This window comes from Cyprinodon tularosa, unplaced genomic scaffold (assembly GCF_016077235.1).
Source record: "Cyprinodon tularosa strain WSP-4 unplaced genomic scaffold, ASM1607723v1 ctg22, whole genome shotgun sequence".
Taxonomy (NCBI): Eukaryota; Metazoa; Chordata; class Actinopteri; order Cyprinodontiformes; family Cyprinodontidae; genus Cyprinodon; species Cyprinodon tularosa.
This window is the reverse complement of record NW_024038821.1, coordinates 661707-683484: the sequence shown is the minus strand read 5'-3', so window position 1 is coordinate 683484 and position 21778 is coordinate 661707. Positions and strand designations below refer to the sequence as shown.

Genomic DNA, 21778 nt, shown 5'->3' with positions numbered 1-21778 from the left:
AGTTAAATAATAAAACAGTATTTACACAGACATTCAAACATACAGCGTATACAGTCATACTTCGCAAACAGATCTGTACACATGGAGCTGTACAAAGCGGACAGTGCATATACCCATTAGAAATCACAGCCTTTAACACATAACAACAATCATCAGTGTCCACACAGATGGGCTTTGTGAAAGGAGCTATTACAATGCAGCCACTACAGCACCTCAGTAAACCACAATGAGCCACTTAACAGATCGTAACTCACGTTAGGAAAAATGTGCAGCGTTGCTTAGTAACCATTCGTTCATCTGCAAAGCATGAGACAAATGCGTCTCCTATTCGTTTCAGATGGAGCTTTGAACTAAACAGGACCTCATTTTACCACTTGGGGAAGGCTGAAAGAAAAACAGCGTTTTCAAACTAAACTAAAGCTTTTTAAAACTAAAACATTTTTTGTTACAAACTAACAGTTTAAAGTTGTTCCTAAGAGGTCGAAAATGACTGGATTTTTTTCCCCATTTGTAATAAGCCTCTCCCCTACTGATTGCTGCACACTGCTGGTCAGCTGGCTGAATGGAATAATAAAAACGACACTCATTGTCTGGGAACAAAGTGCGCCACCTTCACTGAATAAAGTTAGCGTGGTTTACAAGTTCAGATGGGAAGCTATAAGTGACGTGGCAGTTAAACAGCCAGCTACAGGCCTTTTTCCCTGGACCATTAACCAGAAATAGCAGATTGTTATTCCCTAAAATAAAAACAAAAACTAAATGGAAACTAGGGATAGAATTTTGTGAAGTAAGCACCTAAAAACAAGCTTTAAATCAATTTCTTGTTTTAGACAAAAACATGTAAAATATGTTTTTGTTTTATAGTTTACCATCAAAATACAATATTACTCCCTCTAGGCTATAATGACATTCGTTACTCCATGGTTTAAAACAAGATGTTTAACATGATCACATTTTTATTCTTTAAAGCAAAAAGGACATCCATATGCATTCCCTTCGCTGCTTAAATAATGCAATTTATGGATAATTAGAGTTGAAACAATAACATCTTATTAATTTGTTTTTATATGGAATGTTGATACAGATTGAATACAGACATTTTTTATTAAAACATCTGATAAGGTAGGAGTGGTTTCAGGTTCTTATTTCACCAAACATCCCTTTTATTATGGAGAAAGAGATAAAAGCAGCCTGATCATTCAGGCTTTCTGTTCAGGTAGCACTTTCCAAATAGTCAAAATTTGGAGTGACAAGTTAAGAAAATTAACTGCCAGCAGTGCACAGCAACAGGTAGGGGAGGGTCAAAGCCATATTTCTCTAATAAAAACCTGGAGAACATGTATTATTCCAGGACTTTCCTGACTTAATTTGAAACTTGTTCTCAGTCTTCATTCAGTGCTTTGTAAATATTCTGACTTTGTTTATAACTGATCCTGACAGACGCACTGACTGGAGCGTCTTTAGTTCTGAGCAAGGATCCGTCTCAACAAACCTAAACCGTCCTAAAAGAACACCTTCCAAATCTGAGACAACAGATGGAAAAAATGCAACCAGACAAGATCTACGCCGGACCGTAGAAAACGAGCGAGGTAACGTCTGCGTGACGGCAAGCAGCGTGTTTTTGCGCTGTTCTGTGCGGAGGCTTGGTCCCTCAGAGTGAGTCCGCTCCACTGGCGGTTTTTGGACGCACTCTTCATTCAAGTGCTGCGCAACATAACAACTAACGCTGACACAAATATAAGTAAAAAAAAAAAATCAAACCAAAAGAACGAATCAGCATGAAAACCACGACACCTCAGAGGGAAAGGGGAGAGCTGGTACCCGGATAGAACAAAGGAAGGTTAGCAAAACCTGATTGGTTTATCCCAGTTAGTAAATAATAAAATCTGCTGTAACCACAGAGCCTCATGGAGAATTAATTAGAGTGAAAGGTCTATAATATTTTACAGGAGGAAATCCTCGTTTGAGCTTCTTTACTCAATTTTTACAAACCCCAAACAATGGTCTTAATATATATATATATATGTATATGTATATACACAAGAAGTTATTAACAATTATCACTGATGGAAGATTAAAAAAAAAAAATAATTAAATTCTGGACAAAACTAGAACCGTAGGAATCCAATGTTCTGTTTCCAGGTTTGATCGACATCACTCCTTCAGACGGGTCCCCTGAAAAGGCTCCCCCTCAGGGCACTGCTCTACATCCATAATACTATGTGGGTTCTCTGTATTTAGAGACAGCTTACCAGTATTATCTTCATTTTCAATTGTGCAAACCTGATGGAGCAGGCTGTACGGAGTTTAAGATGTTGATTCAGGACTGAGGTTAAAATTAGCTTCAGTTTGATTATTGAGGTTAGAATAATGAGGTCCTGAATGCTCTGGGTGATGAGGGCCTCCGTGGAGTGTGTCTTCTCACTGCTCAGGTCCTCACCATCGAAGCACATTTCCGTAGGAAACAATAGCACCTCATTGGCTCAAGTCAGCCAATCAGCAGTGAAGGAAGCCTGAGGCCCCGGGGCCAACCCCGTTGTTGTGAACAGAGTCTGATTAGTTGCTTTGGGAATGTGTATTTATGAGGAGGGCCACTGTCTGTTCACTCGAAGCGTCATTGTGGGGGGAGGGACGGAGGGAGGTGGGGGGTTTTAGGGTGAGGGTGAAGTGTCGAACAGAGGAGCGGTTTAAACCTCTGCTGCTGTCAGGCCGATTCGTTCCTCCTCCTGTCAGTCTCGATTGGGCTTCTTCAGCGAGAAGGCAAAGATGTTGAAATGATCACTGAGCTGCTGCACCTGGCAACAAAAAACAAAAACAAATCTATTTCTAATTCCAGATATGATTTCATGATGACTTTAACAGGGATGGACAGAGGTCTGCAAACCACCAGTGAGATACAGGCTGTTTTTCAAGCCTTCTGCTCAAATTTGTCTTATTTCTATTGGTTTCCATTTAATAAAACTCCAAAAAAACTCCTGGCATATTTTTACAGAGTAAAAAGTTATTTACTGTCAAATAGAAAGTTGATTGTTTTAAAGTAGGGATGCGGCCGTTCCAACTGTTGCATTTGTGCAAGTGAGAAAAAGTGAATGCGATTGGTCATTTATCAAGGGGGCGGGATTGTTGTGGCTGAAGGTTCACAAACAAGTTTGACTGCAGCCGGTTTATCGGAAGGATCTTGCTAACCAGTTAACCAGTTAGCAACTTAGTGCTAGTAGGTTCCCAATGGGAAATTACATTGGGACCAAGTAGCACTTAGAAACGACACTGTCAAGGAACGCTATGGACAGCAGAAACATGCAAGAGGAGGAGAGTTTTGTGTCAGAGGTCGTCGATGAGTCTCCTTCATCATACAGTTATTATTTAGAAGAGGAAAGTGGGGAAAAAGATGTTGTGGAAAAGGACGCCAGGGCGGCAGAAGCTTGGTTTGGTGTAGAAGGCTTACAGCCGTACATGTTTGAGCCCTTCCCTCACAACGCTGCCAGTTCTGTTAGCTCTACGCCTGCTGAAGACACAGACGTCCATCCACGTGAACACTGGGATGGAACTCAATAGTAAAGTAAATGATTCTTATTTCAACCGTTGCGTATATTAGGTGAAACATATTAATCAAGATGCTATGACAGAAAAAAATTGATTGACAGATGACCGTTAATATAAGATTGGCCAAATTTAGGTGTAGCAGCGGACGTATAAATATCTGGCCTGCATAAGATAACAATAAACCCCAACAGCCAGAATGATTTGACATTTTAATATAATTTCCCTACGACTTTAAATCATCGAATTTAAATGAGCATGAAAAGCCCAAACAAAGTACAGCAGCAAACATTCTCTGAGACTTAAACAGAAGAGTTCCCACAGTGAGGCGTTCAGGAACTTTCTGAAATAAAACTAATCATCTAAGAATATGTACCACGGCTAATCAGCTTTTCTCATTTATTTCACAGAAAATACACCTTGTTCTATTCTAACTGATGTCCAGGGGCGTCTTTTTAAATCAGAGTCGTACTCAGGGTGTGTTTATGGTCATCTCACAGTAATTTAGTTAACGATCTATTCTATCTTCAGTTTTAATGGTCCACTAGTTCACCCTAAATTGGTAACTTTAAAAGCTCATTTAATTCCTTGACATGTGTTTTAACAGAGTTCAGCCAGGCTCATATGGAAACCTTAGCCTGTTCTAAATTTTACACATATAGATTTTATACATAAATATACTTTATACAATAAATAATTTTGCTTTGATGGTTTAATTCTTTTTGCAGGTTTAAGCCCATTTATTTGATATAAGTTTAGATAGGCAACTTTTTTATGATACTAAATCTTCATTCTAGTATTTTCTGCTTTTTTAAAGATGTAGAAAACACACTGTGCTTTAAGGATCAGCTGTTCACTTTTATTTCTATTTATCCATTTACTGATGACCAACATAATGCCAAACAATTGGTTTTAAACTTGTTTTGTCATCAAACTAAATCACTGACAACAATTAGGTAAGTCTTTAACAGACACTATTACCTCAACAGTTCAATCTCAATCTAGTTCAACCAGGTTCCTCCCATAGAAATGAGGGCTGGTCATATTCTTTGTAGTGTTGCACCGATACCGATACCAGTATCGGACGGGCCCCCGATACTGCCCTTAAATGGTGGTATCGGCGAGTACCGACAAATAGGGCACCGATACCATTTTGAGAGCCATAAGTTTATTCAACTATTGTCACCCACTCCTGGTAGGCAATAAAAAGTTCTACTGGATTCACTTTGTATTAGATTTTTTCCTGCTTCACAAAGGTAGGCAGCAGCTCGACAAAGCCATGATGGCAATTATTTTACGTTTTTATGGTATCGGCCGATGCTGCACAGCCAGGTATCGGGTATTGGTATCGGGGCCAAAAAATGGCATCGGCGCAACACTAATTCTTTGTAAGATATGTTTATAATGTGAGCAATTTAGGAGCTCAAATAAACCTGCAGCTGAAATTTGACTTCTTGTAGCACATTTCCCTTATCATCTTTATTTTTTAAATAGACTGAACCATATGCAGAGACTACAGCTGTGCCATATATCTAACCTAAAACAGAAACTTACATTTCTTCTTCGATTGATTTATTGAGTTTTTGGAGCACATCGTAGAAACGGAAAGAAAGAGAAACATGTGCTTCATATATCATCTTATAACTGGTGGAGTTTCAAAGATCTTATATAACATCCACTATATGTCATCATTTGTTTCTATGCTTGACTTCCCGGCATACCCTAACATAAGATTAGAATTAGCTTAGCCGCAGGAAAGTACGTCATTTATTCCAATAAATACCATGTGATTTCTACAGTAGTGCATTCCTGCTATATATAATCTCCAAGCAACAGTTTCATGAAATTATCTTTTCCACACAAAAAGTTTAATCCTAGTTTAAAGGCTAATCTATGATAAAATTGTGACTGTGTGTGAGTGGGAGCTCTTACCACAGATATACCATAGTGTATGTGTGCGAGTATGACAGCGGCGGTCCACAGATAAAGCAGCAGCGTCTCGTTGGTGACGACCCCTGTGACAACTGAGCCCACAACCAAGGACATTGGCAGCAGCAGCCAGGTCAGAGGCTGGCAGCGTGTGTTACTCATCTGACACACGATGAGCTTGCACTGAAGCAGAAATGCAAAAACATTAATAAAAACAACTGAATATAATAGTTTGGTGACGAGGGGAAACAAAATAGGTGAGGTACTCACAGTGACATTTGCAAAAGCTGTTCCCACCATGAGGTAGTAAATTCTGGGCTGCAGCTCGAGGATATTGGACGGAGAGAAGACAACCCAGGTGGTGGACAAGACGAAGAGGAGGATAGGAGAAAGGAAAGGCAGGAAGGCTTCATACAGGCTGCTGTGCTTCAGAGTGTTGTTCCTGTAAGCCCTAGGAAATAAGGTAAAACTTTCTCAGTACTGTGACCTGTTTGACTTTTTCACATCGTAACATTAGACCCAGAACATTCAAGGTGCTGTGTGGAAATCTTACTTTAGAGACAAACACAAAATAGAACATAAGTGTGAAGCCAAAGGTTTTTCGGTGGCTTTATTTATATTTATATATATAAATAACAGTTGAAAAGTGTCCAGAGTCAATGCTTGCTGATGCAGTTCAGTAGTAAGCCTTTAGGGGGCGTGCTTTTACCACATTTGGAGACAGAGACATTTCTGATCAATCTTTCAAAAATAGCTCAAGGTAAGCGCAGATTGAGAGAATATTTAATATGGATTTTAATTTGGTTTAATGTCTGTCAAATTGTTTCTGTATCTGGCCACTTCAGCATCATGAATCCTTTAAATTAACTTTAGATTTTATCATTTCAGTCACAAAGAGCAAACTGCTGTGGAATTTTAACCTAACTACCATTTATTTGCAGTTTTGGCTACTTTGGACACTGTAAAGGAAGATGTACTTCTACTTTATGACATAATGTCTCTGAAGTGCGGGATAAACTGTCCCTGGTTGGAGTTAAAGTTTTCATGTGTCTGGGCATACACACTGAGCAACATCAGATGTGCATGCTAAGGCCTGTTTACAACAAGTTAAAAATCTGCTTTTACCAATATTAAACTGGTGGTAAACTGGGTATGATAGCATATTACATTGTTTATTAAAATAATAAGATTACAGCAGCAATTTCAATTACTTTACTTTTAAGTGAAAAAAACATGTTTTTCATGAGGTGTGCATTATGTGAGAGTCCAGGTTTGGCCAGGATGAGAGTGCTGCTTTGGAAGAACCAGAACATTTTGCTGACATTAAAACATTCACGTTTTGCACAATCAAATGTGTCCTGAAGCCTGAGATACGGTTTAAATTCCTCTTCCTCAGATTCTTTGTCTGTAATTTTTTTATTACAGGTTTTTAGCATTCCCGCTAACATAAATTATGTAATAGTTAAAGCATTTCACGATTATTATCAATAAATAAAAAGAAAAACTTTGTAAATGAGGACCTAGAATATTAACAAATCCGATTTAAATGTCATCCCTTTATCTGTAGAGGACTCAAAATGTCCCATAATGCACCGTGACAGGTAGTGTGCATTCATGGTGACTAGACGAGCAGATATATCCCAGAATGCTTTGCAAGAGCTGAGAATGAACAAAGATGGGACCGGCACAGAGTGGGAAGGCAGAGTCACGTGACCAAAGCAAAGTTGACAGTAGCAGAATCTGTCTGAATGGTCAGTTAACTTTTTTTTTCCTTTCACTTTTTAAAGCACTAATGGCTCTTTTTTTTTTGGACAGTAGGCTGACAGGAAAGGGGTTATGAGGGAGGGGGAGAGATATGCGGCAAAGGACCACAGGTCGGATCTGAACCCGGGTCGGCCGCGTCAAGGACTAACTCCTCTGTACATAGTGCATGCGCGCGAACCACTGTGTCACCAAAGCACGTCCTGATAGTTAACTAAATTCACTATAAAGTCCACTGTAAAGTCCCCGCTCTATATAGTGATTGAGGGGTTAGGGGACACAGGAGACCTCTGCTGCTGATGGCTAGTCTGTCCCAATTCACGGCTGATCACTTCCAGCCTTTGTTTTTTATGGAGGTCTTCCAAGGACCCGGTCTATGTAGCCTGGGTCCTTTAAAGGCTGCATTCCCTGAATTGGGTCACAGTAGGGGACAGGAGGAGCAGAAAGGGAGAGAAATAAAAGAAATAAGCATCAGCCAATGATGGAGCAAGCACTGCAGCTTCAGGCAGCCTGCCCTGCATGATCACAGCAGACAGAGACAGAAAGTGGAAGGCGGACAGAGGGATCCACTCACTCAAGACAGAGTTTGATGCTTTTTTGTGTTGTCGCCAAAGTCTCCATTGACATAGAAAACAGTCACTACATTTGGCTCTATGTGATTTTCTAAAGTCAAGCAACTACAGACATCTGAAAAGTTGCTAAATATAGCAACAAAAGCACTAAGTGGGCAACACTGTTGTGCTGCTTTAGGCTGCTAGAAATCTTTGAGGAACCAGTGAGGTTTCATCACTTGTTCCCTAAGTGTTTTCCCCGTACAAATTTACCATATGACTTTTTAGAAATTCCTTCTGATTATTATTTTAAACAAAAGACCAACTGATATATTGCTTAAATCAAGTCTGATTTATTTTCTGAGCAAAATGTGAATGTGCAACATGTTTCTCTGTAACTAAAATAGATAAGAACAGAAATTTATAATACTCACTTCCAGACGTTGTAGAGGCTCATGGGTAATGTCACAGCAAAGGAACAGGCTGGAAATCAACAGAACGCTTATTAAAATCCGCCAACGGAAGAACATAAACTCATTTTAGAGAACAAACACAACTCACATATGATCATAAAGGTAAAAAGATCTCTATAGAGAAAGGTGAAGATCACTGGCTGGTACCAGGTTTCCACTCCCACTACAGCAGTGACCAAGTAAACAAGCGAGATGGTCTAGAAGGATACAGGACAAAAGGACAAAAAGGGTTAATAAGGCAACCTACTGAAACCACGATGCCACTGCAGGTGTCATTCTGCATGGGTCCTCACCACTTGGCTCATGTCGTATCCCCAGGGCAAAAACAAGATGCCCGTGTTGTATTTCTCCCAGTGGGACAGGATGAAGGAGAACAGCACCACCCACAGGATGTAGTAGAGCACACCTACGCTTACGCCACTTTCCCCACGCCCAAATATGGAGTACACCGTGGCGACAAAGAAGATGCAGGCCCAGCTGTCGAGCCCATGGTCGAAGAGCTCCCCTAGTGGTGTTGAGGAATTGGTGCGACGAGCCTGCTTGCCATCAACACCATCTGGAACAAGCAGACATTCATTTATATGTTTACAGCTGTAGTTATAGAGACTAATAGTACAAAATGACATATCTTATACCTCAACTCAGATTCCTACATCACCACCTATGAAACTGCACACAATTTTATTTACTCAGATTCCTGCAGCAGACTTAAAAATAGAATTCCCATTAATCCAATAGCTAAGAGATTACTCTGCAAAGTCTTTGTAAAAATGTAATTCAAAAGGCTTAAATCGAAGTCAGCAGTGAAACAGCATGCTTAAAAAATACAATCGGCAGCACACAGGCTCGGGTATCATCTCAGATATTGTGTGTTCTGATTTCTGACTCCAAATGCTTTGTTCACACGTGCAGCTCATCATCCAGCTGCTGCTCAGTGGGACGCCCAAAGATGATGAAGGCAAGAGAGGTCAGGGGAGCTGCTCAGGGAACACAGTCCAATAAAATGAGAAAATCTAAGAACGAGGCGGTGAAGCCTGGGATTAAGAAGCAGACGTTTACAGAGATGTTTTAATAACAGAAAAAATGAGGATTCCTGTAATTATAACAGCAAGAGTGAACTTCATATTTCCTTATATTGATGTTGGTTGCAGGACTTATGCAACAAGGATCATTAATGCTGGATTTAATTTCATTTTGAGGCATTTACTCAATTACAAGGATTTTTTTTGCATAACTGTATAGTAGTAAAACCATAAATAAATAAATAATAACTAAAAGAAATGCCTTCTTAAGTTTTTTCATATGCTTGATTTCCTCTAATCCAAAAGACATGTAAAATTTAAACCCACTGAAATTATTGTATATTAAATGTCCTTTAGGCGGCAGCTCCGAAACCATCTGCTTTATCCAAAACGTGATTTTTGGATAGTCAAGCTGTTTGCTTTGACACAAAGTTAAAGGAATTTGAGGCAGTGCACCTTCTTCACTATCAAGCTTTGTGAACTGTACCAAAGTGGTACTGGTACAGCTCCTAAGCACTTTTTAAAGACCTTCTATGACTCTGTTGTGGCATCAGTCATATTTCATGGAGCCGTCTGTTGGAGCAGTGATCTGTATCTGAGAGAGAGCAGCTGGATAAACTCAACAGGAAGGCCAGATCTGTGACTGGATGCCCTCTGGACTCAGGAGGTGCAGAAACAAAGGATTCTAACTATATTAACATCTTTGTTGGATAATGTCTCCCACCCCATGGATGAAGCTGTTGCTGAGCAGGAAAGCTGCTTTAGTGACAGACTGCTGCACCTTAAATGCACCAGGGAGCGTTATCACAGATCCTTCCTCCCAGCAGCTGGAAGACTTTATAACCATCACTGTTCCCAACAACCTCAATAAGTTGTTACATTCATGCTGATTTTTGCAGTTTCTGTATTAGTCAGTTAAAAAACATGCTGCTGTCATTTTTGCACATCTCTGGTGTTGCTGCCATTTTTTTTACATATCCATTACTGTAGAAATGTCCACAGCTGTATATTGCTTATTTTTTCTCCAGATGCACAGTATTTGTATTGTAAAAACCCTGAACAGTACAATTTTGTTTATTTCCTTAACTCTTATCATTAATTCTGTTATTTTTATACAGTTTTCTAAGGTCCACATTTGTATGAACACTTTTGCTATAGTCTTTTGTTGCTATAAACACCAAAATTTTTCCATTGTGGGACAATAAAGGGATTTTCTATTCTATTCTTTTAAGAAAAATGGCAAAGCGTGGTACTACCACCACCATGCTTAAAGACAGGTGTGGTACACTGGAAGCCTCGCCTTAAATTCTCCCTGGTTTTTTATTTGATTGATGCCAAATAAATCAATTATTAAGCAATCTGACCATACTTTTTCCTTCAGGCCAATAGCCTGAAGATATGTGCAGCTGTGAATTTCAGTCATGCTTTAAAGAGTTTGCTTTAGAATAATATTCTTTCATGATCTGCTATCAGTCCACTACTAAAATGACTTTCATAAAGTCATTGACACAAGTGAAGATCTGCAAACTTTAGCACTAATGCTTCCTGAACAAACAGAATATTTAACCTGATATAAGCAGGGATTTGTATACATTTAACCCTGTATGTAAAATTTTGACCCTGCTAAGGTTAGGGTTAAATCGCAAACTAAGTTCAACATAATCTAATACTTTAAACAGTGTTCCCACACTTTGGTTAGCAACTAATACAACAAATAACCTTTCAAGGACTTTACAGGACCAAGTTCTTCAAATGCAAAACCCACGTGTGGAGGCATTTACCCACTGCTACTACTGAATATGTTAATAAATGGTTTTAAAATGATGGAATTCAACAGAATTGCTTAGAAGTTGTTGGATCAGAATCAATGAGAGAAAGTGGGTTGAATGTAAAGCCTACATTCATCTCCAGAACACAGAGACATGTCTATGATGGTGAGATCAGGCTTTGTTGAAGCTCTGCAGCAAATGTGCTCGAAAATGGTTTATTTACCAAAGCCTGGTTAAACCTTTAAATGCTCATGAAGGCCATATAGTTGTGAATTAATAAATATTTGACAGCAAAAGATTGACAACAGATAGACATCATGAAATGATGGACCTGGAGATAATTGCCTATTTTTTAGGATCCTTTGACAAAAGATTAGCTCAGCTAAGTATGGCAAGCCATATCTCAAGATATTTGAAAAATAGCATTTGACTGATTGACTCAACCTGAAAAGGAATTAACCAGCTCACTAACAGGGTTCCTACAGCATAAGGCAAGTTAAATTCAAGACTTTTTAAGACTTTTTAATGCCACTTGAAATAAAAATTTAAGACCAAATTCACAAGAAACACAAGAAAAACCTGCTTGGGACAACTTAACCCAAAGGTTTATTTTAACATAAACCACTGCACTAATGTTTCGAATTTTGAAAAACTTCCCACACAGGAAGAAAACTAAAAACACACAAATGACAGATATATTATTTAACTGAATTCACAAACTTTGTTTTAGCAGGGAACAAAACAAATCAGTTTTAAAGTCCCAACATAACACCACATGACTCCACTGCCTTAATTCCCATCGTTCTGAGCTTGGATGACTTCTTGCACAAAATACACTGTGCCTCATGTATGTCCCCTGGTACTGGTTTTAGCCATGCAGAAAACTCTTGGCTGGATAGACAATTTTCGTTACATTTACACTTGCTCATATTTTCCATACAAAAAGTTAATGGTGCATCTCCCAAATGTCTCGGCCGCAACAACGCTTTTATTGGTTACGCTATCGGGACAGAACCAATAATGGCGAGCCATTTTTTTTTTATATAAAAAAAAAAAGGTCAATTTTAATGTTTTATTTAGATTACAAAAATAAATCGTAATAAAAATAATCCTATTTATGATGTTTTAAAAATTAAGACCTACGAAAGACTGATTTAAGACATTTTAATACCAATTAAGGCCTTAGTTTTATTTTGAAGAATTCAATGCCTTTTAAGACTTTTTAAGGACCAGCGGGAACCCTGACTAATCCATGTCCTGCTAGACACACAGCAACTACACTGACCAGAAAACACAAGAAAAATGAAACGCCTGCAGAGGTCATTTTCTATCTAAAATCTTAATATGTGCATTTAAAATCGAAAATATGAGACTCATGCTCATGATGATTGGATGCATCTCACTGAGCGGATATTTACTGACTGCTATGCGTCACACTCAGGTTCTCAAACTGACAGCAGCTTCACATGTGACCCGTTCCCAAGTGTCTGAACCCCCACCGTCTGCACTGCTGGGTGGGACGGAGAAATAATAAACTGGCGACCAAACTGATTTTCTTAAGAGAGTGAGAGGGGGTGGAAGTAAGAAGGAGGGGAAAAAACAAGAGGGTTGGACTCACCAAGCGTGTAGGCTAAGAAGTTGAAGATCCCAGCTGCCACCCACACCCTGCTAGGCACATGCTGGTTTCCTGCAGCTGAGAAACAAGTCATGTTAGTACAAAACACAAAGACATACAATCTGAGACCCACCAACATATAAAACCACTTTATACTTTTCTTATTTGGTATAAATCCATCCAAATGGTGAGGTTATGTGTGGACAGGGTGTCCTTACAGAGGTCAGACTCATGAGCTTGTAAGGCAACGTGTGCTAAACATCTGTGTCAAGATGACACAACAGACTGATACACAACGCAGATTACTGTATTAGCCTTTGCTTCCTCATAACAGACACGCATTAACAAAACAACACTGATAAATGTCCTGTGTGTACGTGGAGGATTTAATAAGTCAACAATTATCCTGAGCAATCAAAGTCAATCTTGTTTCCATAAGAGACGGACCTTGCCCTGTATAAACAAAGAAGGAGCTTCTCTAACATTAGCCGCCATCTACGGTGTTTAAAGGCAAAATACACACAGTGGTCGTTTATGGACGGGAGGAATACAGTGATGAACCTACAAGAGGCAGTGAAGTCAAAGTCCCAGAAGGCCAACATCAAGAAGTTCAACACGAGGAACATGAAACCCGTAAATGTGATGAGGTTCGGAGCCAGCCATGTTGGTAAAAACTGTTGGTAGAGAAAAGGAGGTGAAATATAGCACCATTTTATCATCCATTTATTTTCTCTTCATCTACTGCAGTATGAAGCTTTACATTCCTTACTACCACACCACAAATATAGACGATTAAGAATGAATAAAGATGATATTTATTCTTTCATTTGAATAATTTTGGGTCAGGTTATGTATTTCTTCACTATAGTTTCCCTGCATTGTTTGCTGGATACCTAAAATCTTTCCCCCTACATCTACAGGGGGTGCAGACGTCATAAGGTGAAGAATTGATTGCTAAAGCTTTTAAAGTTTTCACAAAGTTTAACAAAACTATTCCTGATACTACACCAAGAAGCACAGTGATCCGTTTTTGTGGAAAGACAATGAATAGTGGGATATTTTTTCACAAAATGCAATGCTCCAAAGAAAGTAAAAAGGAATTAGTAAAAACTTTCCCCTTGCTACAACAGATAAAATGCCTCAAATAAAGATGATAAAAAAAAAAAAAAATGGATTTAAAGATTATAAACTCTGTATTACAACCCAAACCTGAATGGTTTGTGCTGAGGGACACAGTGATTCTGGTAAAGCAACAGTACCCACAAGAAGTGACTTTAAAATGTTTTCATGTCACCAAAGGAGTTTATTTACACCTGCCACTGTTTACCTCATGATTCAGACGGAGAATTACTTTTTTTGCGATAGTCTAAGTCCAAACAGACTCTGTTGCAGTTTCCCTCTAACCTCGATACGATCCGACTACATAAAGTACTATTTACATGCTAATTGAACCTAATGAAAAAAAACATAACACCCACTTTGGTGGAGAATAAACAATTGTGGTCCATTTAAAGTGGACCAAATATCCCAGGTCACCGTTTTCCCACTTTTAGCTTGTTAGATATTATACTAAGTACAGCTTTAACAGCTTTGAATATTTTTGTTTTGAGCTTTTATTTGTTACTTTATTCTATAATCTTTATATTTTTATTAAACTTCATTGGTAATAAAAAAAACGTCTTTAACATCTCTTTATTTCCAGCATTACTTGCTCCACCTCAGTGACACCCGCTGTAAACCTTGGAGCTGTTATCCAGCTATCTGAGGAGCTTTTGACAATAATCGGACTGCATTTAGATATCACTGTATCAGAGTTGTTTATTTTTTGTAACCATAATCACAAGGATAAAAAGATGTAGGTGGCAGAATATGTTTAAAAAATAAAGGCCTACATAGAGCAACAGAAGAAGTTTTTTTTTTTCAAAGTAAATTACTGGTTACTCCAGCGATGCACTACATACACTGGCTATCAGTAGAGGCCAGGGTTAATTTTAAAATCTTAATGTTTGTTTTTAAAATCAATTTATAGACTTGCACCTTCCTATTTATGTGAATTGAAAAAAAAGGAGTTTTCAGTGGCTGATCCTCAGCTCTGAAACACTCTTGAGTTGGGAGCCATCACTGACCTGACACTGTTTAAAGTTAGGTTAAAAATGTACCAGTTTAGATCTGTTTTTGACTGATAAGTGAACATGTGAAATGCAGTATTTTTTCTATTTATTGTGTTGAAACTGTTTTTATTGCACTTATGGAAAGCAGTTTGGTTCAGCAGGTGCTGTTGTAAAGCACTATATAAATAAAGGTTGATTGATTAAATCCAATCTGCAAACAAATTTCTAAGACTCTCAAATATAAAAAATAGTCTCCAACTGTAAGAGTGCAGCTGGAGAATGGAAACTTCATGAATGATGGAGCACTCAAACAGACAAGAGATGCTTCTAAACAGCTCTCTCTCTCTCTCTCTCTCTCTCTCTCTCTTACCTTCACTAAAAAGTTCCAGAAAGGATGCATAACATAGACAGACAGGGGGTTCGTGTCCACGGCGCTGTACTGTAAAAACAAACAAAAAACATGATTTTTACACATAAATCCAGTTTTCTACACCCATCTATGTTTGTGTTCATTTCATGGGCCATGCCGTCATTTAGGGAGCCTTGAGATCAAAACAAACCCGACTCCAGTGTCTGTAACCTTATCTAGGGATAGCAAACATGAGATCCAGTTTAGCAGGAGTGTATGGCTGCTATCTAAAGTACATGCTGTCCTCTCTTTAGTATGACATTTTGCTGTAACCTGTGCCTTACCTGGTCATTTTTTATCTATCTCTTAATCTGTCTCAGTCTTATTTTCACTTTCATTAAAGGGAATATGTTATAGCTATTTTAGTACGTTAAGGAAACACTGTGTGTGGGTCGGTAAGTAGAGGAGAAAGTGGTACTACAACAGGCCACCAATGAAACAGATTCATGTTAGTACACAGCTTTATCACGCAACTACTTGAATATGGAGAGAGATGAGCACATGGGACTCATTTGAGCTGCGAGGTAGTTAAAAGCACCTTATTATGGCCTATAGGGATAAATAAGAAAATAAGTGCTGTTAAGAGACAGTGTTACTATCTTTGCCTATCGGCGAGTTAAAATCATTGTGTTACCCCTTATCACACTGTGAGAATCTCTCACTAGCCTAGCTATCATCACATATGCAAACAAAGATCACACCTTGCACGCTTGTCTTGCTAATAAAAAGGAAGAAACTAAAGAGGACATTTGCAAACATTTTCACACCACACTTTGATGCTATGTTTTGGTGAATTCTTGGTACAAAAAGGCTAAAAATAATTAATAATAATGAGATGTTGAGTCTAAAGGAGTTAAAAGAGAATGGGTGATTTCACCAGAAGTAGCAACCTATCGGCAGAAGAAGCCAGACTGAGGATGTTGCGCATAATGGGGATTGGAAAGTGCAGTACCAAAGCTTTTAAAAGCTGTGGTTTTAAAAACAAATGAGGTTTTCCACTGTATCATTGCCCCTGGTTAACTCGTTATAAGAAATGTTGAAAAAAAGTTGGAGTGGCTGCCACCTGTCACTACAGCTGGTTAAAGGTAGGCTACTAGATTTACAATAAACCCAAAATTAGCAGTTTAAAAAATGACTCTGTTAGCAAATAAAGATGCTGTAAAGTAAAGACTGATTTAAAACTATTACCTAACCTATAATCAGCTGACTAAATCAACTAGGAGGAAATAGCCCTACCAATTAACCAGCGAGTACCAGGCTAATACACCTTTGTCACCCTCTGAGAGCATTGCATGTTTCAGAAACTAAAACTTAAGACATTTTGCTCACCTTTTGGAATAAATATCTTAACTTGAAAACCTACATGAGTTAAGACAAAGTGCTTAGGTAAATCAAGGCCATAGCTTTAACTATATACAACTTAAGCAAATTATACATAACTTTGTCAAATCAAACTGATGTTTTGGACTTTGGCTCGGGTCAACCACTTTTACGACGAAGTTTCCAAAGCTAAAAACATTTTTTTATTTATTTATTGCCCACAGTTAAATTAACTGATGTACAGTAGCTTTACTCAACTATTGCAATCCGTACCCAAAGATCAAGCCTTCATTAAATTACAGTCAATAAATAACAAAATTGCCTCAACATGGACATATGATTACCTTTAAATGTTTCCCAAGACCCTACAGAAACCCTAGCATAGTAAACTAGCCCCACCCGCCAGCAGCCAAAATCATTTTTGCCTAGGGATGGGAATCGAAAACCGGTTCCTGTTCAGAACCGGTTCCTTGTGTTCCAATTCACACCGTTTGGCAGCTCGTTTAACGATTCTCTTATTGATTCCATGCAGCACTAGAGCGTAGCGCTGGGCAGCACGACTTACGTCAGGTTTTTTTTTCGCAAGTTACGCACATGGCATTCCAATAAACAAGTATGACGTGACCATGCGTAAGTCTAGAAAAGCAAAAAAAATCAGACAGACCATCGGACAAAGTGATCGAAAGTTTGGCTTAATTTTAAGGAAAAGAAAGGTGGCAATAAGGCAATTACATCCACGGGAGGAAATACATGCAGAAACACCTGCGCAGAAAAACATGGGATACATTTTAATGAATGCCATGTTTTTGATGCTTTCCGGACAGAAGCTAAAGTTATGACCAGCATGGAAGGCAACTCTGCTGGTAAGTAGCTAGTTTTATATCACTGGCTGTGCTTAATGTGGTTCCTAGTAAATCATATGCCATTTCTGGAAATAGATTATTTTCCTACCTCTCTTTGGGGTTATTAAAAATGCTACGAAGTTGCTCCGCAGTTCAGGGAGCGAGAGAAAGGTGACGCTCGTTTATTTAAATCAGGGGGAGATGAGTTTATTTCCCAAAATTGTCCAGTAATGCTTTTTTGTTAAACTGAAGCCTTCTCCATTAGATTTAGATGACTGTAGCCTGGCTGGCTCAGAAACTGGGCGCTCCCGGTCACTCCCTTCTGTTTTCGCCGAGGCAGGCAGACATATAATGTCCTAGGCGAAGGTAGCAGAATGTCAACGTCAACTTACCAAGCTCATTCTTTCATAGAATCGATAAGAGAATCAGAATCGTGAAAATCGTATCAATTCCCAACCCTATTTTTACCTGTGAGCGAATTACACATTAAATTACATTCTCACATTTAGTCTAGATTATCAGACTACAGAAACCTAGTGCAAAGAGCTACAAAATCTGTATAATATTCTGCACCATAAGCATTTTTACATGAAGGTTTCTTCTCAATCTAGCATGCGATTTGCAGTTTTTTTTAAAAACATTTTTCTAAATTATGTATCAAAACCAAGACACATTTATTACAGTAATACGATTTTTTTTTAAATTGTTGTTGTCTGGGTTTAAAATTTTACATTTAAAATCAGATCAAATCATGTGAGTTTTGTTTTACATTTCTGTCATCAATATAGTGTAACTGTGAGCCATTATATACAGTTTTAAAACACTAATCTAATACCAGTTTGGAACTACACTCACTAGTTTAATGTAAGATTATCACATCGATATTTTCAAGAGATAAACTAACAGAAACAACCAACTGAATGCAATATTTTTCAACACTAAATTAAAAGTCTTGTGCATTTGGATGCAAATTCAAGTTCCCACCTTCATTCTGATTAATTAATTTGGGTGTTATTACAGCTCTACTACAAATAAACATATAAAAATAGATCATCTACCTACAATACATTTTTTATGAGAGATTTTAAATAATATTTTACGCAAATTGGGCTCCGGAATAGACAGAATCGTTCACCATTAACCTCTGCAGCAATGTGAAGCAGCTCACCATACTTCCGGTCAACATTAAAATGATGTTGGAGGGTTGTGTTAACACCAGGGGAGATGTTATATAAAAGAAGAGGGGTAAGAGAGTATATTATACCCTAAAACGCCCTCAAAACGCAAAGTAACGATAAAGATATTTAACATTTTAAATTAAATCTCAACTTATAACAGAAAATGGCCATGACACAAAGTATACATGTAAATTCTTTTTACGTGTAATTGATTTATATTTATCGGGGAAAGGGGGTAAATAAAAATCTGTAAGGTTTGAGGTAATTTTGTATTTTCCCAGCACCACCGTAGATAATCGCAAACAGCCCAACAGTAGGCTTCAGCGGCCATACCTTATATCTGTCGAACCCCGCCAGCTGCTCCTTCGTGACATATTCGTAGAGAGCCATGGTGGTTTGGTCTGGCTCAATGTTTCTTCAAGTGGAGGTGAAAAAATCCCTAACGCTAGCTACCAAATCGGAGTACCATCTAGCTTAACCGCCGTCGTTCTCTTCACGCCGGGTGAGGTGATGTCGAACCACCGGAGCCACTCCTACGCCAAGGAGCACTATTAGCTCATGGAGCTCACTACCGCCCCCCTCAGCTTTGGATGATTTTTTTTTCTATGAATCTGAATAAAAGGTGTATATTATGAATATCTATATAACACAATCTACATCACGTTTATTTGTGATAAAATATATTTTAAAGCTAAAATTGAAGAGGTCAAAGACAAAGTATATATATGAAAATGTTTAATCTATAAAACGTGCTTCTATGGCTCATGTACAGTAGGTGGCGGTATACACCTATAAGTAGTCTGCAATCCGCCATTTTAACAAATACGAAGAAGAGTGTTTGAATGACGTGGCTTTCAGCTTAGACGGAAGAGAGCCAGCTTCATTTGCAGGAGCCCTGGACTATCACTTAAGCGTCATTCAAAACAGAAACAACACAAACATTAAGGTAACGGGTACTATCCGTGAATTGAATAGCAATTTGATTTCGTTAACGTTTCTATTGTTTTAAGCGTATGAATCATCCCTCAATTTAGCGTTTGCGCCCCGGTTAGCCCACGAGCTAAGCTAACGTTACACTGATTTATCGGTATTTCCAACTCTAAATGTGTTCATATTTTTTCATTTTGAAACACTTAATAGAATAAACTGCAAATGTGGTGTTTATATATTTTGTTACAGCAAGAAAACGTATATAAACCCAAAACGCGTTGTGCTACAAAACCTTTAGCTTCTTACAGTCATGCTAATTTCACTGCAGCTGAAGTTTATTTTTATTATTATTAAGCCATTGACATTTACATGAAAAAAATACCCCCAGAGAGGATGGCAAAAGTGTACATGAACAGATGAAGATTAATTAAATTTGAAAAGAACGAAGTAAAACAAATAGCAGGGGATTTATCTCAACAAACATTTAAATCAAACTCAGAGCCATAGGAATATGAAAAGGAAAAAGGAGGATGCAATTAGAATAGCAGATGTTGGGAATTTTTTTGTTGTTGCAATTTGGCCTTTTTTTTTTTTAAATCTTTTTAAGAGAAGAGAAAAAAGGGGTTAAGTCAGTATTTATTTTTTAACTCAAGGCTGCACTTAAAAAAATGAAATTGTCCAGAGAGCTGTTCTAAACGAAATTTCTTTTTGTTTTACCCTTGTGTAAACAAAATGACTAATCTAAGTCTAATTAATAAACCAGTGAAAGGAATGTTTAGCATTTCTCCATTTAGTACAGTGGATATATTTACCCAATAGAAGGATGATATTAATAGTATCAGAAACAGGCTAGGGAAGATGGTCCATATGATAAATGACATCATTTAGGGCAAATGGGGGAACATCATTAATTTTCAAAGAATCCCATCTTTCATGTCTTTCCAGAAGCGATGTGTAGGAGGACACAGGTAAAACAGATGTTCAAGAGTTTCACTATTATTATTACAAAAGGAACATTGATCCACCTCAAAACCAAAATGCAGCTGAAGGTGTCCAACACTGTATTCACGTTTTCTGTTTTTGGGTTGCATCGTAAAGCTAAATGCCAGATTTTCTGTTGAAATCGCCGCATGAGTTTAAGGGTCAAGATTTGTTTGGATGTAACTGTAAAATCTGTCAAATATTGCTCTCCTTCTATTAGAAATATTTCATACATTATTCAGAATAAGAAAATATTGGTTTTATTGTATTTGTGTGGCTTCCAGCATATATTGGGGTAGAAGGAAACAAGCAGGCAGATAAAATGACAAATAAGGCTATTCAAAATCCCATTACTTTTACAGTTAAAACAAGTAAACTGAAGGGAAAGAGTATTATTAAAGAAAAACTGATGGAAAAATGCAAAAAAAAAGGGATGAAGAAGAAACAGGAAGATAAAATTCAGAAGATAGTAGGAAACAGAAGAAATGGAAAGGAGAGAGTGATAACAAGGTTAAGATTTGGGCATACACTTTTAAAAATTCAAAAGCATACTACTAGCAAATGTGATTACTGTGGAAAATATGAAACTGGAATGTCATAAATATGAAAGTGAGAAAAGATAGATGAGGAGAGAGTTTGAATGTATTAAGGAAAATATTAATTTATTAGAAAATTAGGAAGAATTTGGGGAGTAAACATACAAAGAAAATTATGTCATAGAATTTGATTAAAGAGAGGTGGAATGTGTGCATGATATAGATGGGTAGAATAAAAAGCTATGTACAAATATGTATATTTGTGTGTGTGTATATATAGTTATTACATTTTATTTTTTTCCTTAGAATTTGTTTTTTAGTAGATAGTCCATCACAAACCTCAGTCCATACAGTAAGTGGCGGTAATCCTACTAAATGTTTGTTCTTCTTTTTTTAATCCAGGATGGTGACTGATGTTCAGCTGGCAATCTTTGCCAACATGCTTGGAGTGTCGTTATTCCTGCTGGTTGTGCTCTATCATTATGTTGCTGTGAATAATCCCAAGAAGCAGGAGTAGATTTCACTACAATGACTGGAGAAGTGAGTGTATTTTAACTACATTTTCTATCAGCACAAAGTCACCCACTGATTAAAGTGTAAAGTTGTTTTCTTTATTAAATGCATGGGGGGGTAAAGCTGGATTACAACTTTTAGAATTAGAACCTTAATTTGTTTTTCCTTTTACCCCCTCAGGTGAGATAAGAGTCGGAGTCCCAATCTTCCCATCCAGTTCACCTTTAGAAGATGTTCTGTTGCACCACATTGTTTTATTTCTAATAAAAAAAAAATGTTGAATTCAGTTTTGTCACAG

The 21778-nt window shown here is 37.8% G+C and overlaps 2 protein-coding genes across 4 annotated transcripts; one reads left to right on the top strand and one right to left on the bottom strand.

Moving 5' to 3' along the window:
• Positions 1 to 1274: 1274 nt before the first annotated feature.
• On the bottom strand, positions 1275 to 19059 carry selenoi (selenoprotein I). 2 transcript variants are annotated; one of them, XM_038286075.1, is made up of 10 exons: positions 18854 to 19059; positions 15142 to 15210; positions 13226 to 13334; positions 12664 to 12738; positions 8548 to 8810; positions 8343 to 8451; positions 8216 to 8264; positions 5740 to 5920; positions 5473 to 5652; positions 1275 to 2795 (listed from the first exon to the last, which is right to left on the bottom strand). In XM_038286075.1, the coding sequence occupies exons 1-10, from the start codon at positions 18908 to 18910 to the stop codon at positions 2688 to 2690; spliced, it is 1200 nt and encodes a 399-aa protein (XP_038142003.1). In that variant the 5' UTR covers positions 18911 to 19059; the 3' UTR covers positions 1275 to 2687. The 2 variants fall into 2 exon arrangements, with proteins under 2 accessions (XP_038142003.1, XP_038142004.1); XM_038286076.1 differs by having other exon boundaries at positions 2730 to 2795.
• Positions 19060 to 19309: 250 nt separating this feature from the next.
• Positions 19310 to 21766, top strand: ost4 (oligosaccharyltransferase complex subunit 4 (non-catalytic)). Of its 2 annotated transcripts, XR_005280899.1 has the most exons (3): positions 19310 to 19466; positions 21370 to 21507; positions 21661 to 21766. XR_005280899.1 is itself a non-coding variant. In XM_038286101.1 (2 exons), exon 1 carries the CDS (start codon positions 21371 to 21373, stop codon positions 21482 to 21484), a length of 114 nt encoding a protein of 37 aa, XP_038142029.1. In that variant the 5' UTR covers position 21370; the 3' UTR covers positions 21485 to 21507; positions 21661 to 21766. The 2 variants fall into 2 exon arrangements, 1 of the variants encoding a protein (XP_038142029.1); XM_038286101.1 differs by lacking the exon at positions 19310 to 19466.
• The last annotated feature ends 12 nt before the right edge of the window (positions 21767 to 21778 follow it).